This window comes from Chenopodium album, chromosome 21 (genome assembly GCF_948465745.1).
Source record: "Chenopodium album chromosome 21, dcCheAlbu1.1, whole genome shotgun sequence".
In the NCBI taxonomy this organism is placed as follows: Eukaryota; Viridiplantae; Streptophyta; class Magnoliopsida; order Caryophyllales; family Amaranthaceae; genus Chenopodium; species Chenopodium album.
Window position 1 is genome coordinate 14,985,940 of NC_137854.1, and position 13,798 is coordinate 14,999,737.

Consider the following 13,798-nt stretch of genomic DNA (forward strand, 5'->3'; position numbering starts at 1 on the left):
TTTGATCGAAGTTAATTCTGGGTGCGGAAAACTGCAAAACGGCATCAAAATTCTTCTCGAGCTGAAGGAGATCGTAGTTGAAGATTGTGTTGACGCTTGAAGTGTTCGTTTCGCGAAGGTAAGACACTGAATCCCTAATTTGCACTCTTTTGTTGTTCAATTTTCCCTAAACTTGTTAAATTTTCCTTAAAGATGCTAAATTTAGGGTTTATATGTTACAAATTGTTGAAATTTTTTGGGGATGTGATTAAATGAAAGGTATATATGCATGTAAAACTTGGTTTTTGTTGAAATTCGAAAGAGTTAATATAATGAGTATTGTATTTGTGATGTTGTTGTAGTAGTTCGTAATTGGTGTAATTGGTAGTGTCTTAAGGATGTTTGCATGTTTGTATGTTGCAGATGGATGAGAGAATTTTGAAAATTCATTACAGTGGTAATTCTGTCAGTTTAAGAATTGATGATATAGATAGATGTTTGCTAATTGATGTGATAAATGACATGTGTGAGGAGTTTAAAAAAAATCAGTATGAGTTGCCAACATACCCTGGGTTACACTATTGCTATAGTGGAAGGAGTTATAATTTGGTTGATGATGGGACTATGATGAAGATGTTTGAGAGGATTACTGGGAAAGAGATTGATGTGTGGGTGGGTTGTTTGGCTAAGCCTAGTTTCATCTGGAATCTTGCCCAAACTGTGAGGAAAACACAAAATCCAAATGATGGCCCACCTGAAAATGATACTACTGCCTCAATTGTACATGGTCCACCCAACATTGTGTCTGGCCCACAAATGACACCACCCCATGTCCAAACCATTGACATACCCACAAATGAGTGTGGCCCACAGGAACCTCCAAAAAGTGTCAAACACATTATTCATGTTGGGCCATCTAACCCACCAAGACACAAACTCCCTGTAAGAAAAAAAACACCAACAGTTCAAAGCTCATCCCCTCTCTCTGCTAATCCCAGTAGGAGACTACCAAGGCTACTTGAAGAAATATCTCCAGACTCCCCACCTCATGTCTCTCTGTCTGCACCTTCCCCACCCCATGTTTCTCTTTCTACACCTCATGACAACTTAGTGCCTAGTGACAGTCATTTATCCCCACCCCCATTGAGAAGAAGCCCTAGGATCTTACAAGGTCTTCAAAGTCCCAATCTCAGAAAAGCACCTGACAACCCATCCACACATGACAAAACAAGCCAAGTTCCTACTGAGTCACCTTCACAGTCAACCAAAAAGACTAGGGTTAGATCCAGACAAGTCATTTTTCCACATGGTAGGAAACTACCAAATTCCACAGCAAGATTGAAGGGAGTGCCTATCATTCCAACCCAAACTTCACAAAGTCGTAGCTTCGCTACTCGGTTGTGCTCCCCCCGTGCAGGACTAGGACAAGGAGTAGAGGAATTTCTAAGGTTAATGAAGGTGGGGGTAGTGATGCTGAATCTACTGAAGGGACTGCAAATTCATCAGATGGTGAATATGAACCACTTTCTGATGAAGGAGAGGGAGGGGGTAATACTGAGGATGAGGAAGAATTTGACCCTGAAAACCCTATGGAATTGTTAAATCAGAATTGTGTGGATGGCAATTGGGAGCCTTTTAGGAGAAATGAGGCTACTTATGAAGATGCTGGGGACTATATAAGTAGGTTATACAAAAATGGGGAGGTTTATGAAGATGTTGACATAGGAAAAATAACCTTAAAACCTTGGCAGCTATTTGTGGACAGGGATCATTTCAAAGACACACTTAGGGATTTCTGTATACAGGAGGGCTTTTCTTTGGTTGTGAGAAGATCAGAGGAAAGGAGATACACTGCAGAATGTGCTGACATAAGATGTAGTTGGAGAATTCATGCTAGTATGTTACTTGATGGGTGCACATGGGCTATTAAGAGCATAAAGACTGGGCATGCTTGTGATTTGAACATGATAAACAACCCTATGTGCACCTGTGAATGGGCAGCTAAAAAGTTATTGGAAGACATCAGGTGTACACCTGACATTAAAGGCAAGGCCCTTAACAGTTTGTTATGGGAGAGATATGGCATCACAATGGCAACTTCATCTTTGTACAAGATGAAAAAGCTGGCTATGGAGATGATACAAGGTAGTAATGATGAATCATATGGGCATCTAACTGGTTATTGTGAAATGGTGAAAGAGAGAAACCAAGGGTCCATAGCATTCTGTTTATGGAAAGCTGTCCAACAACCCCAGAAAGGCCTTCAATTCAGAGCCATTTTCATTTCTTTTGCTGCTCAGTTCAATGGCCTAATTAATGGGTGTAGAGGCTTGGTGGGTGTAGATGGATGCCACTTAAAGGGAGGCTATGGAGGAGTATTATTGTCTGTTGTCTCATTGGATGGGAATCAAGAAATCATCCCTGTAGCTGTTGCAGTAGTTGACTCAGAGAACAAGAGCAGTTGGAGTTGGTTCTTCACACACTTGAAGAACATACTCACTCAAACTGGCAGATCTGACTGGGCAATAATGAGTGATAGACAAAAGGTCTCCTTTCTGTTTCTATTACTTGATTTTGTTTTATTTGATGTCCTGCTTTTGGTGGTTTACTAACTTATGTGTTGCTTTGTGTTCTTTTCAAGGGCATTGATCCAGCACTTGATGTAGTTTGGCCTAGAGTTGATAGAAGATATTGTGCAAGACATCTGTGCAAGAATTTCAAAGCTGAGTACCCTGGGGTAGTTATGCATAAGCTGTTCTGGAATGTCACAAATGCATACTCAGCATTTAGCTTCAAGAAGGCACTCCAGCAGGTTCAAAAGGCTGCAGGTCTTGGTGCAGTTAAATGGTTCAGAGAAATTGGTGACTTGGATAGATGGACAAAGTGGAAGTTTGACCCTAACTTGTGTTCTGATGAGAATACCAACAACTTTGTTGAGAGCTTCAACAATACAATTGGTGTTGACAGGACTTACCCTATATTGACATTACTTGAGGGTGAGCCTAACTCATCTTACAATTTTGAATGGTTAATGTATACACAATTTTTTGTGGGCATAATTATTTGAATTGCTTTGCTGTACAGGGGTGAGAAGGATTGCAATGGTGAGACATGCCACAAGACAACAGGTTTCTGAGCAATGGCTGGAAGGTGGGGTGTGTCCCAACATTAGAGAAAGGGTGAGGGTTCTCACAAAGGATTCAAGGACATGTCATGCATATCCTGCAGGGAGGGGGGAGTATGAAATCTCTGACAAGAGAAGCATGCTTCCTGTATCTCTTAACAGTAAGAGTTGTGTGTGTGGGAGGTGGAAAATCACTGGTATTCCATGTAGACATGGAATTAGAGCTATCTTAGATGCTGGTAAAGATCCCTTAGATTTTGTTAGTGAATGGTACTCTGTATCCAGGTACAAGGCAGCTTACAAGGGCAATATTTTGCCCATTCCTGATCCTGAACAATGGCCTAGCCTAGATGTACCTACATTAATCCCTCCTACATTGAAGAGAAGTGTTGGTAGACCATCTAGGAATAGGAGAAGAGAAGAGGGAGAACAAAGGAAAGGCAAAAGGAGCTCCACAGTTCAATGTGGTAAATGTAAAGAGTTTGGGCATAACACCCTAACTTGCAAGGGTGGACTGACCAAGAAGGAAAGGCAAGAGCAGCAAGGTGTGGTCAAACCAAAGGAGCCAACACACAAGCCCAAAAAGAACACAAGACACCAAAGGTCTGCAGACACATCTAATATGAACTTGATTGAACTGATGATCAGTCAACCAAGTGTGCCTAAAGCTACTGCAACAGTCTCTGCAAGCCAACCTTTGCCCAGTACCAGATCTGCTGCAGCAGTCTCTGCCAGCCAGCCTATTCCAAGGACAAGAACCAGACAACAGTCATCACAAGGACAAGCTTCTACTCAGCCTCCCCCAACAACTGATCATGCAGCTTCCCAGCCAGAGGAGGGATACATAAGCCCTAAGAGAAGAAAAATACTAAACAGGCTGTCCATGCTCTGATTTCAGAGTACATACCATTCTATCTTCAAAATGCATGATTTAGGGTTATTTTATATAAGTCTGTGAATGGGATGTATATTTTTGGATTGAACATTAGTAGCTTATTTTGAAAGGTGGTATTTTTTTGGGATGAAAATCATGGTTAATTATGATGACAGTGTAATTTTTTGGGGTGTCAAACAGTGATGAAATTTTGCCCACCTTATCTAATCTTATGGCGAACTATGTGATCTAGATTCTCCTCTTTTTTCTCTTATGGTTTTATGAAAAAAAAAGGTAATGCGCACAGCAAACAAAACATACTCAAACTGAGATTTTCATTAACTTTCATAATTCATGATAACATCAAATCTGGAAAATACAATTTAACATCCACTAAGCAAGGGTTATCTTATCTAACAATCATAATAAATCACCCTATTTTAATCAAGATAATCATAAACAACAGAGCATACATGACAACACCTATCTTAACTACATCCTTAATGTAACTCATCAACTCAATTACTCTCTCGTGCAGATATGCTACATCGCAGGTCTGCAAACTCTCCAGCCCTTGTATATCAGCTTCGTCAAGCCATTTGAAGAATCCACAGTCATTGCATCTAAAGAAAGCTTTCCCTGGGTTGCGATTGGTTGAAGAAAGCTTAATCTTCGCAAATTTATGGGGCTTGCAACTGCATCGTGGAGGCATGAACACCAGCGCGCAATTTTATTTCGATTGAAAAGAAGATCGAGAGCTTGACATGGTGAATTAATGGACACTGACCTTGCTATGTGGAATACCCAAAAAAATAAAACCCTTAATCATAAAAACAGAGTGTAAAGGGGTTATTTAAGGAGGAATAATAGTGCTGTTCTTTTGGGGGGAAATTTTCCCACCAAAATTAACCTAACTGCAACGTCAAAAGGCTGGAAAAACAAAAGTAACGGAATTGGCAAACGGCGACTTAACGGAAGGCTACAGTGTAGACACTATTTGTACCTTGAGGGTACAGTGTAGAATTTAAAAATTGGGTGGGCACAGCTTAGAAAAGTCAATACCACAGGGGCACTATGTAGAAAAACCCATAAATAAAAATAAATCTTCTCACCAAAAGAATATAGAGCTTAAAAGAACATAGAAGCAAATCTTCTCAGCAAAAGATGTAAGTCTCTTAGGTGTCCTCAAACTTCATTCACTGTGACATCTGAGTGGCAGCCAAATTGACATAGTCTCTGAACTTCATCCGATGCAGTGTTTGAGTATTAGCCAAATGGGTATAACGAACTGCAACAACGGCAGGGATAGCAACAAAGTTTTGTTGATGCACAGTGTTTGACAGAGTACAAGAAACGTTATATCCCTATGGAACATACAATACTTCTTCACATCCCTTGGCCTTGCCTTCATGGGAATCGGCCTTGACCAATCCTCTCTATTCTGATTCACTGAGTAGATTGATGCCCTTGGTGTATTCAGGGGAGTGTAAGTGCTATATCTCATTGGCAGCCTTGTTGGTCTCGAATCTTACCGGCTTCCTCCTCCCCTTCTTGGGGCAGGAGCTCTCGGCCTACTTCCTCCAGACGATGTCCCTTCGTACTGACTTTGCCCCTTTCCGGCAACGACATGTCTGCTACTTGTCTTCATCAATTCTTCACTCTTAATGTAGTCATGAGCTTTGCTAAACGCCGCTGCTAATGTTGGCAGGTTTTTCCTTGTAAGGTACCGTTTGAAATCACAATCAACCAAGCCATTCATTAAAGCCATCACGGCTATTTCTTGTTGCAGTTTTGGGATTGTATTTGCCTCATTATTAAATCGCCTAATATAATCCCTCAAGGATTCATCCGGTTTCTACTCCACGGCCATCAATTCTCCAGAGGTTCACACTATTGTTGACATACTGACCCACAAACATCTCGGTCAATCTTTCAAAACTATCTACTGACCCAACTTCAAGGTTATTGAACCAATCGGTTGCAGCCCCAATCAGAGTAGTCGGAAAGACCTTACACCAGACTGCATCTGAGTTGGTATACAACATCATGTGCCCCTCATAGGACGTTATAAATCTTGTTGGATCCCCTCTTCTATCATACCTGCAAGTTGGCATTTTCACCTTTTCCATCGACTGTTCCAAAATATGCTGGGCAAAAGGAGATGCACTTAACTGCACCATTGTTCGCACAGCCTGCCCATCCACTTGCGAACTTCTCTGCTGTTGGGTTCTCGTACTTACGGTGTGACTTGAGGATTATTCAACCCGCCGTGACATTGTATGCGATCTTATCGGCGACTCATGCCGGGATCTCCTAGGCGAGTTCATCAACTGATTATGTTGCTCTTCCTGGTTATAGTACGGTGTTCCTCTATCGGCCTGAGCGGCCCCCCTTTCAGCATGTGCCGCCTCAGCCTCCTTTCTCTTCCTACTCATTGCACTCATCACCCTTGCTGTTGTCTCCAATTCATCTGGCGTGAATGCCGCCATAGGATCCTCTGCCTCCCCTTCACCTGCAGGGGAGGTTATCGGCATATGAAACTGGTTATCCTCCAAGGTGTGGGTTTCATCCACTATCTCCACCTGAGGCTGTTCTACTGACTGATTTACTACCTTTCTTGTCACTGGTGTTTCATTGTTTCCGGCCATGATTGTTTTTGTTATGTATATATTTTTTTTTTGTGTGAGGTTCTTAGGCGATAGAAGTGATCAAATGCCCCTCCTTCTAGCGCCAAATTGTTTCTGTCTGGATCTGATTCCCCAAGAACTCGGACTTGAGATCCTGATACTCCTATCGGCAAGCTGAGAACCTACACAATGAGAAGAAGTTAGCTAACCCCGGGGTGGTCCGGGGATAACCACTCCGATGACAAAGTCAGAAAGTGTTTAAGAGAAGAAGATAAGTATGAGAGAGAAAGTAAAGAGAGAGAAAGAGAGAGAGTAATTAATGTCCTCATAAATGAGGTCTTACCTACTATTTATAATGATCCACCTTGACTGGTGGCTCTCATTCATGCAAAGCCTCCTGCGCCAAGTGTCGAGCTTCTGTTGCCACGTGCCGAATTCCGACAAGCCGATATGTCTGCTTTCTGGTTCATATCGATGCCTTTTCACAATTACTCAGGGTTTGGTCACGTGCTTTTACAAGATATCGGTCCTACCTAGATATCATCCCATACAATACGCTTCATTATTGATCAGTCAAAATATAGTCATCTGCAAAAATCCATCAATCGTTCTACTATTGCAGTAAAAGTGACACTACTCAATCATTGTTACATGATATACACCTTTGTAGTTACTCATGCACATCCAGTTATTCATTTATATACATTGTCATGGGTGGATGGTTACATCGTACACGCAAAGACTAACACAATAGTAGAATTAAATATTAACTCAAATTTAGGTTGGCAAAAAATGATAATGATCCACTTATTAAATTGTATTTGTTGTTAAACTTAATTACGTACCTCTAAATATAAATATGGATCCGCTATTGAACCAGAACAAAAAAGAAAAGGCTAAAAAAAAAAATACAAGGTATCGTGTATATGGCTGCATTTGGGTACACACACCCTTTCCATTAACGCCTTACCAAGATCAAGTATCCTAAACTCAAGACGAAGCAAGACAATACAATTGATTTCAAAGTAGTCTGCAGAGGAATACATGCTTTGTCCTTCCTTAACAGCATGCCTTCAATCACAGGAAGACTGATGATCAACACATAAAATGAGAAGAATGCTTGAGCAAACAATGTATCCCAACTCTGACTGACTATCGCTCTTGCAACTCCAGCAACAAAGGAAGAAAGATTCAAGGTAACTGCTGTAACAATTGGAACAAGAAACATGTTGGATGTTCTGAAGTCATATTTCCCATTCAGGTACCATGTACTTGTATCATCATCTCCGGCTTTATTGGTAGGCATAAAGCTTGTCTCGCGAATACCCAACTTTCCCATAACACAGTCAAGAGTACCATAAACATAGGATGTAAGACCCTTTATCACCACAATCCTTTGCTCGTTCAACCATGCATTTACTGAGCCTCCACAAAAAAAAGCCTCACATAGATGCTTTAACTGTGATGATATAAACACAAAGGCAAATGGTATGAAGAATGGGTCTGAGACCTGCATGTATCAGTATAATAGAGCACGCACAATGTCAAACACAATAAATATGTATGTGGACTCGTAAATTGTTTCATTACTATACATTATTGAATAACTAGAGAAGTCTCACTCCATTATAATCATGTACGTACCTTAGGGTACAATGGTATGCCATAGAAGAAACAAAGTGGTTGAATGATAGCAAAACACGAAATGGGCAAGAAATCAAGAGGGAATAACGCAGCCCAAGAATAAATCAACCTCTGAAGGATTGGCATTCCGGGTGAAGTGTGAAACAAAGGGCAATACTTGGATAGACCAAGTTGAAGAAGGCCTGCACTCCATCTACAATATTGAATAAATGCTTCATTGAGATTAGTGGTGGCAGAACCTAAGAACTGTGGCCTTGGTGGATTTAAGTAAACTGACTTCCACCCTTGGCTGTGCAATATAAAACCCGTCATCACATCTTCCACCACTGTGTCATATCGAAAACCAACCTGCACATACACGTAACAACCCAGCCTCCGCTGAGATTAATTAGTTGGTAAAAATTATACAAGATCAGACGATGAAATACTTGCCTTTTTACCCCACTGCGTGTCCTCTTCGTAGACACAAGTAGCTAAGAATTCAGCCTCTTGTAGATAATCAGAGGAAAATTTACTTGGATAATTAGCCTCGTCAATTTGGCTAAGAGATTTGATGAGTAGATTTGAAGAACCAAAAGTATGTCTGAGCTCAATTATGTTGTCATTATTACCTGCATAAATTAATTAGAGCATGTTAGTTAAGAAAATAATTATTGCATGAGCTAGCGCTTAATTAATTAGGCTCCACCAAATTTTTTTAAAAAAAAAATAATGAAAAAAAAAAAAAAAAAAAAAAAAAAAAAAAAAAAAAACAGAGGAGGTTAAAAGCAGACACACCAGCTGCAGAGATGTTAAAGCCATACAAGGCCTTCCTGTTGATGTAAAAATTAGTACCAGATAGTATTGGTCCTTGAATTCCATCAGTCCCGGGATAGATTATCTGAGCCAGTGCACGCTTATTTAGCTTAATCAACTTCACAACAAAGACTCTAATGATCGATGTTAACTTAACGTGTACATAGATATATGTATACTTACAGGCCATGATGCTCTCATCTGACTATCATAAACGTCCTTTTCATTAATGTTATGAAATTTCTGAGGGTATTGAACCCAAGCTATTGAACGGTTTATCTCAGGATCAACATAAAAACACATAGCTTGACGAGCTGAATTTGAATCGTTGCAGTACATGTCACAGTCTAGGACTAGTATGTAAGGAGCATTGCTCAATATGCTGGAAACTCTTTGCTGCAACCCCGGCCCAAATAAATAAACAAACAAAAAGAAAAACTTTCCAATTAGATTGATAAAAGTCCTATACATACCCTTGTGCAATTTTATTTACTGTCTAAGATGTGTGGGTAAGTATATATTCTTCAAAGTAATGTAATTTTACCAGAACATTTAGTGCTCCGGCCTTGTAGTGATGGTGATGAGAAGGCCGTTTCTCGCGAGCTACATAAACAAGGAAGGGCATTTTGATGTTTTCTGGGTTTGTTGTAGCAGCATTATCATCATCTCCTACGAAACTCTCATTTATCACCTGCCACACCAACACACCATAGATATAAATACAATGAATTCAACATTGAAAGTTGAAAAATAATTACAATTTTCCATGTATCATATAACATGGCCTGATATCCCAACAAATACTGACATTAATATTTAATAACATATAACATATCATATGATCTTCCACATTATTGTACGGAGTAACTCTTGTAAAAGCTAAAATGGGCGAATTTAGGACATGATGAACTTTAGCCCACTGTAATTATTCCAATTTTGAAACAAATGAGAATGTATATAAGATAAATGTCAACTACAGATTAACAAAGAAAAAAAAAATAATTAACACATCAACAATGAATATGACACTAGCTGTACCGTTGCAATTTATACTCATGTAGTCATGTAATAGTATAAACAACGGTAACTGGAACAAAAAAAACTTCAAATAAGAAGATAAGACAATGAATGAAAATAACCTGAATAATTGGTGAATGATCTTGAGCACTTCTCTTATTAGCTTTGCTACCATATTTATCACCTCGTCTTCCCTTCCAGCTGCGCACTCGATCCTCGTATTCCTCATATTTCTCCTGCACGTACAGTCACACATTCAGGTTTTTAGTAAAAACTAAATAAAACAAAAATACTTGAAAAGCAGGGGAAATTAAGAAGTAACCTTAAGTCGCTTAAAATCTTGAATGAAATGAGTGTTGTGAGATTGTTGTTGTAAATGCTGTTGAAAAAAAGCTTTAGGAGAAATTGGTAGAATATTATGTCTCTTACAAAACGGTAACCACCAAGTTGCAAAGACCCAAGCATGTTTCATAGCATCCAAAGTGACAGTAGCAGCTCCATCATCAGATACATAAACACTTAATTTATGAGCAGGATAGTCTAATGACATAGCAGATATAACTGTATTCATAACATCAAGTGTAGGCTCTTTGTTAGGATCAACAGTGCATACAAAAACGTCGATTTTGGGCAGCTGCTCATCCACAGGCAGATTCTCAGGGTAGGCGGTCCGAGTCAGAGGACGACAGTAGTAGGATTGCTTGAGGATCCATGAGAAAAAGAAAAGGACCTCGCCAACAAATACCAGAAGCCATGGGAGCAAAGGCACCTCATTATATATATCACCGATATCATTTGTATGATCATAAAAATATGCAGCTCTTAAGTAGAAAATTGGTGCAGTGGCTAGGATATGTAATAAGGTATAACTTCTGTTAAGGAATGCCCTTACTTTGTGAACATGCCAACCATGAAGTTTAGAGTTTTCCATTTTTTTTTTCTTTCACTTAAGGAAATTGAATATATGAAGAGGTTGTGTGTTAAACAAAACGGTCTTAGACTCTTAGGCGGCCTGTTCACTTCAGCTCCAATTAGTTCAGTTCAGCTCCAATTAGTTCAGCTCAGTTCGGTTCAGTTCAGCTCCTAATTTCCTTCTCTCATAAAATATTTATTTCAGCTCAGTTCAGTTGTTCAGTTCAGTTCAGATCAACTCCAATCAGTTCAGTTCAGTAAATGTGAACAGGCCCTTAACTAGTAGAGCCGTCTATAACACTCAATCACTCTAATAATAATTATATTTATAAAAGGATGAATGAAAACAGTAGGGAATGAAGGTGCTTAGGATGCCATGAATTATTGCATGAAGACAAATCTTATAATCTTAATTATTGACACTCTTATGTATAATAGCATTCATAAAAAATTAAAAAGAGATAGAATAAGACAGATATATAGTAATAAAGTTGGCTAATTGAGTTTTACATCAAATAAAATATATGGAGAGGTTCTGTGTTCGGTAAAGGCGGTCTAACCAGTGTAGAGCCGTCTGAATTTACAACACACTAAAAGTAGAAGAGGTGCTGAGAATTACATGAAGACTTGTTTTATAATCTTAATTAAATTCTTAATCATTGATGTTAAAAGATATGGTCTAAAAAGGTTGACACTTTAGGTAGAATAGTAATCATAAGAAAAGCATTATAATAGAACAAAACTATTAAAGAGAAGAATAAAACAGAGTATGAGACAAAGTTGGCTAGTTGAGTTTTACCTTAAGGCCCTGCCTGGATTGACGTAAATGGGCCGGAATAATTTAAGGCTTAATAATTACTGACCATGGTACACTGCCTGGAATAGGGGGAAATAATTTGGGCTGAACATTTTACCCCCAAAATGAGGGTAATACATTACCCAGGCCCCCCTAGGGTAACAATTCAGGGGTTAAAATTTATAACCCAAACTTCATCCCTTCACATTGTACTGATTGTAGCCGCTCACTCATTTTCTCTCCACTATTATTCTCTCTCTTTGAAATTCCTTTGTATTTTTTTTTTTTTAAAAAAAAGTCATATTTCCTCTGTATTTTTTACGGGAATTTCCTCTGTATTTGGTTAATGATTGTTCTTATCATCAACTTCGAATTTTTTTTTTTTTTTATTTTTGAAGAATAATCGAATTCGAAGTTTGACACATTCGTGAATTGTTATTTGATACTTGATCTGTTTCAAATGAATAATTTAGTTTCAAATTTATAAGATTATTTGGTTTCTGCCTTTTTTACTTTATATTTGGATTATTAGATGGGCTTTTCTTGTTTTTGTTTTGTTTTTTTTTTTTTTTCCCATTTTTTTTGAAATTTGATGATAAACTTTAATATACTTCTTAACATTTTGATGTGATGTGTGAAGTTGATCCGTAAAATCCAGTGATATATGTCCTGAATTTCAATACTACTATTAATTTGATATCAAAGTGTATTTAAATTTTATTAATTTTTTTTAAAAAGCATGTTTGTTTTCAAAAAAAAAAAAAAAAAAAAAAAAAAAAAAAAAAAAAAAGCATGTTCATATGAATCTTATTTCAAGTGTCTGAAAGAATCATCCGTTTCCCATTATTTGTTTCACTTAAACCAAACCTTGTCTGATTTTACTTCCTTGAAATCTTCTCCCTTAATTAGTCCTCTAGTATCAATTTCCCCAATACAATTTACCCTTGTAATGAGTACCCCTAATACAGGCAAGGCCTAAAAAAGAAAGACTGGCTTAAGTAGAGGAGGAACTATTCATCATTGATTACGTAATAAAATTCAACTCCATTGTAGTTTTTGTCTTTGAAGATGAGATATTTAAGCAGTGACATACAAATCAATGCCTCTGAATTTTCAGTTATATGTCCAAGTTTGTATTGTAGTTGGATAACTACTGTGATTGATACTTACATACATACTCCATTCCACTCATTATTCAGCCAGCCAGGCAACCTATTTATTTGTTTATTTATTTTTTACAACTGAGCACCTGTTCTTTTCGGCTTAATTTCAATTCAGTTCAGCTCAGTTCCGTTCCTAATAACCTTCTCTCATAAATAGTTCATTGCAGCTCAAATCAGTTCAGTTCACTTCAGTAAATCAGAATAAGGCCTTAACAACCACCCAAAAGTCCAAAACTAGTCAATCATATGGGGCAGGGTGCTTGTGGTAAGCCGCCGCCTTGGTCATCAACTACCAAGTATTCTGTTTTGGCATCGCATGACTTTAAATTTCATTCTACCAAAACCAACTGCTTGTAAGATAGATATTAAATTACCATTGTCATTATGTACTCTTATATGATAAAATTGTATTCAATTTCGAATTTTAACATCAGTTTTAGTGGATGTCATAGAGTAAAACACAAAACTGTTGATGTATTCTGAAGATATATTCTGAAGATACATTATGAAATTATTCTGAAGATCGCGAATGCCAATCAGGAACAATATATTCTGAAGATATTGCATTCTTGAAAGTCTGTACAATTAGGGGAAATTGAAGATAGACTACTGTCATTTGACAGTCATATATGTAAGTCTCACTTATGTTATGGACGTTTGAGGAAATTGAACCCTGCCTGGCCTAAGGATGAAGAAAATAAGAAATCTTCATATCAAGGTAAAAATACATTGCTTACCGAGCTGAGATTGAGAGTAGACATTGCGGTACATGTCAGTTAAGGACCAGCACACAAGGAGAATTGCTTAATATGCTAGAAACTCTCAGCTGCGTCATAACAGCGCCAAAAATATCAATAAAGAAATATC

At 38.2% G+C, this 13,798-nt stretch overlaps 1 protein-coding gene across 1 annotated transcript; it reads right to left on the minus strand.

Moving 5' to 3' along the window:
- Window positions 1-7,313: 7,313 nt before the first annotated feature.
- LOC145602055 (quillaic acid 3-O-glycosyltransferase CSL1-like) lies at window positions 7,314-10,991 on the minus strand. The gene is made up of 8 exons (XM_081658187.1): window positions 10,383-10,991; window positions 10,183-10,296; window positions 9,588-9,734; window positions 9,227-9,439; window positions 9,026-9,128; window positions 8,681-8,859; window positions 8,249-8,596; window positions 7,314-8,114 (listed from the first exon to the last, which is right to left on the minus strand). The coding sequence occupies exons 1-8, from the start codon at window positions 10,989-10,991 to the stop codon at window positions 7,563-7,565; spliced, it is 2,265 nt and encodes a 754-aa protein (XP_081514313.1). The 3' UTR covers window positions 7,314-7,562.
- Window positions 10,992-13,798: the final 2,807 nt, after the last annotated feature.

Coding starts and splice junctions, on each gene's coding strand:
- LOC145602055 (XM_081658187.1), bottom strand. CDS start 10,991: ATGGAAAACTCTAAACTTCATGGTTGGCATGTTCACAAAGTAAGGGCA. Junction 10,297..10,382: donor AAGATTTTAAGCGACTTAAG/GTTACTTCTTAA, acceptor CTGTACGTGCAG/GAGAAATATGAGGAATACGA. Junction 8,597..8,680: donor ACACGCAGTGGGGTAAAAAG/GCAAGTATTTCA, acceptor GTGTATGTGCAG/GTTGGTTTTCGATATGACAC.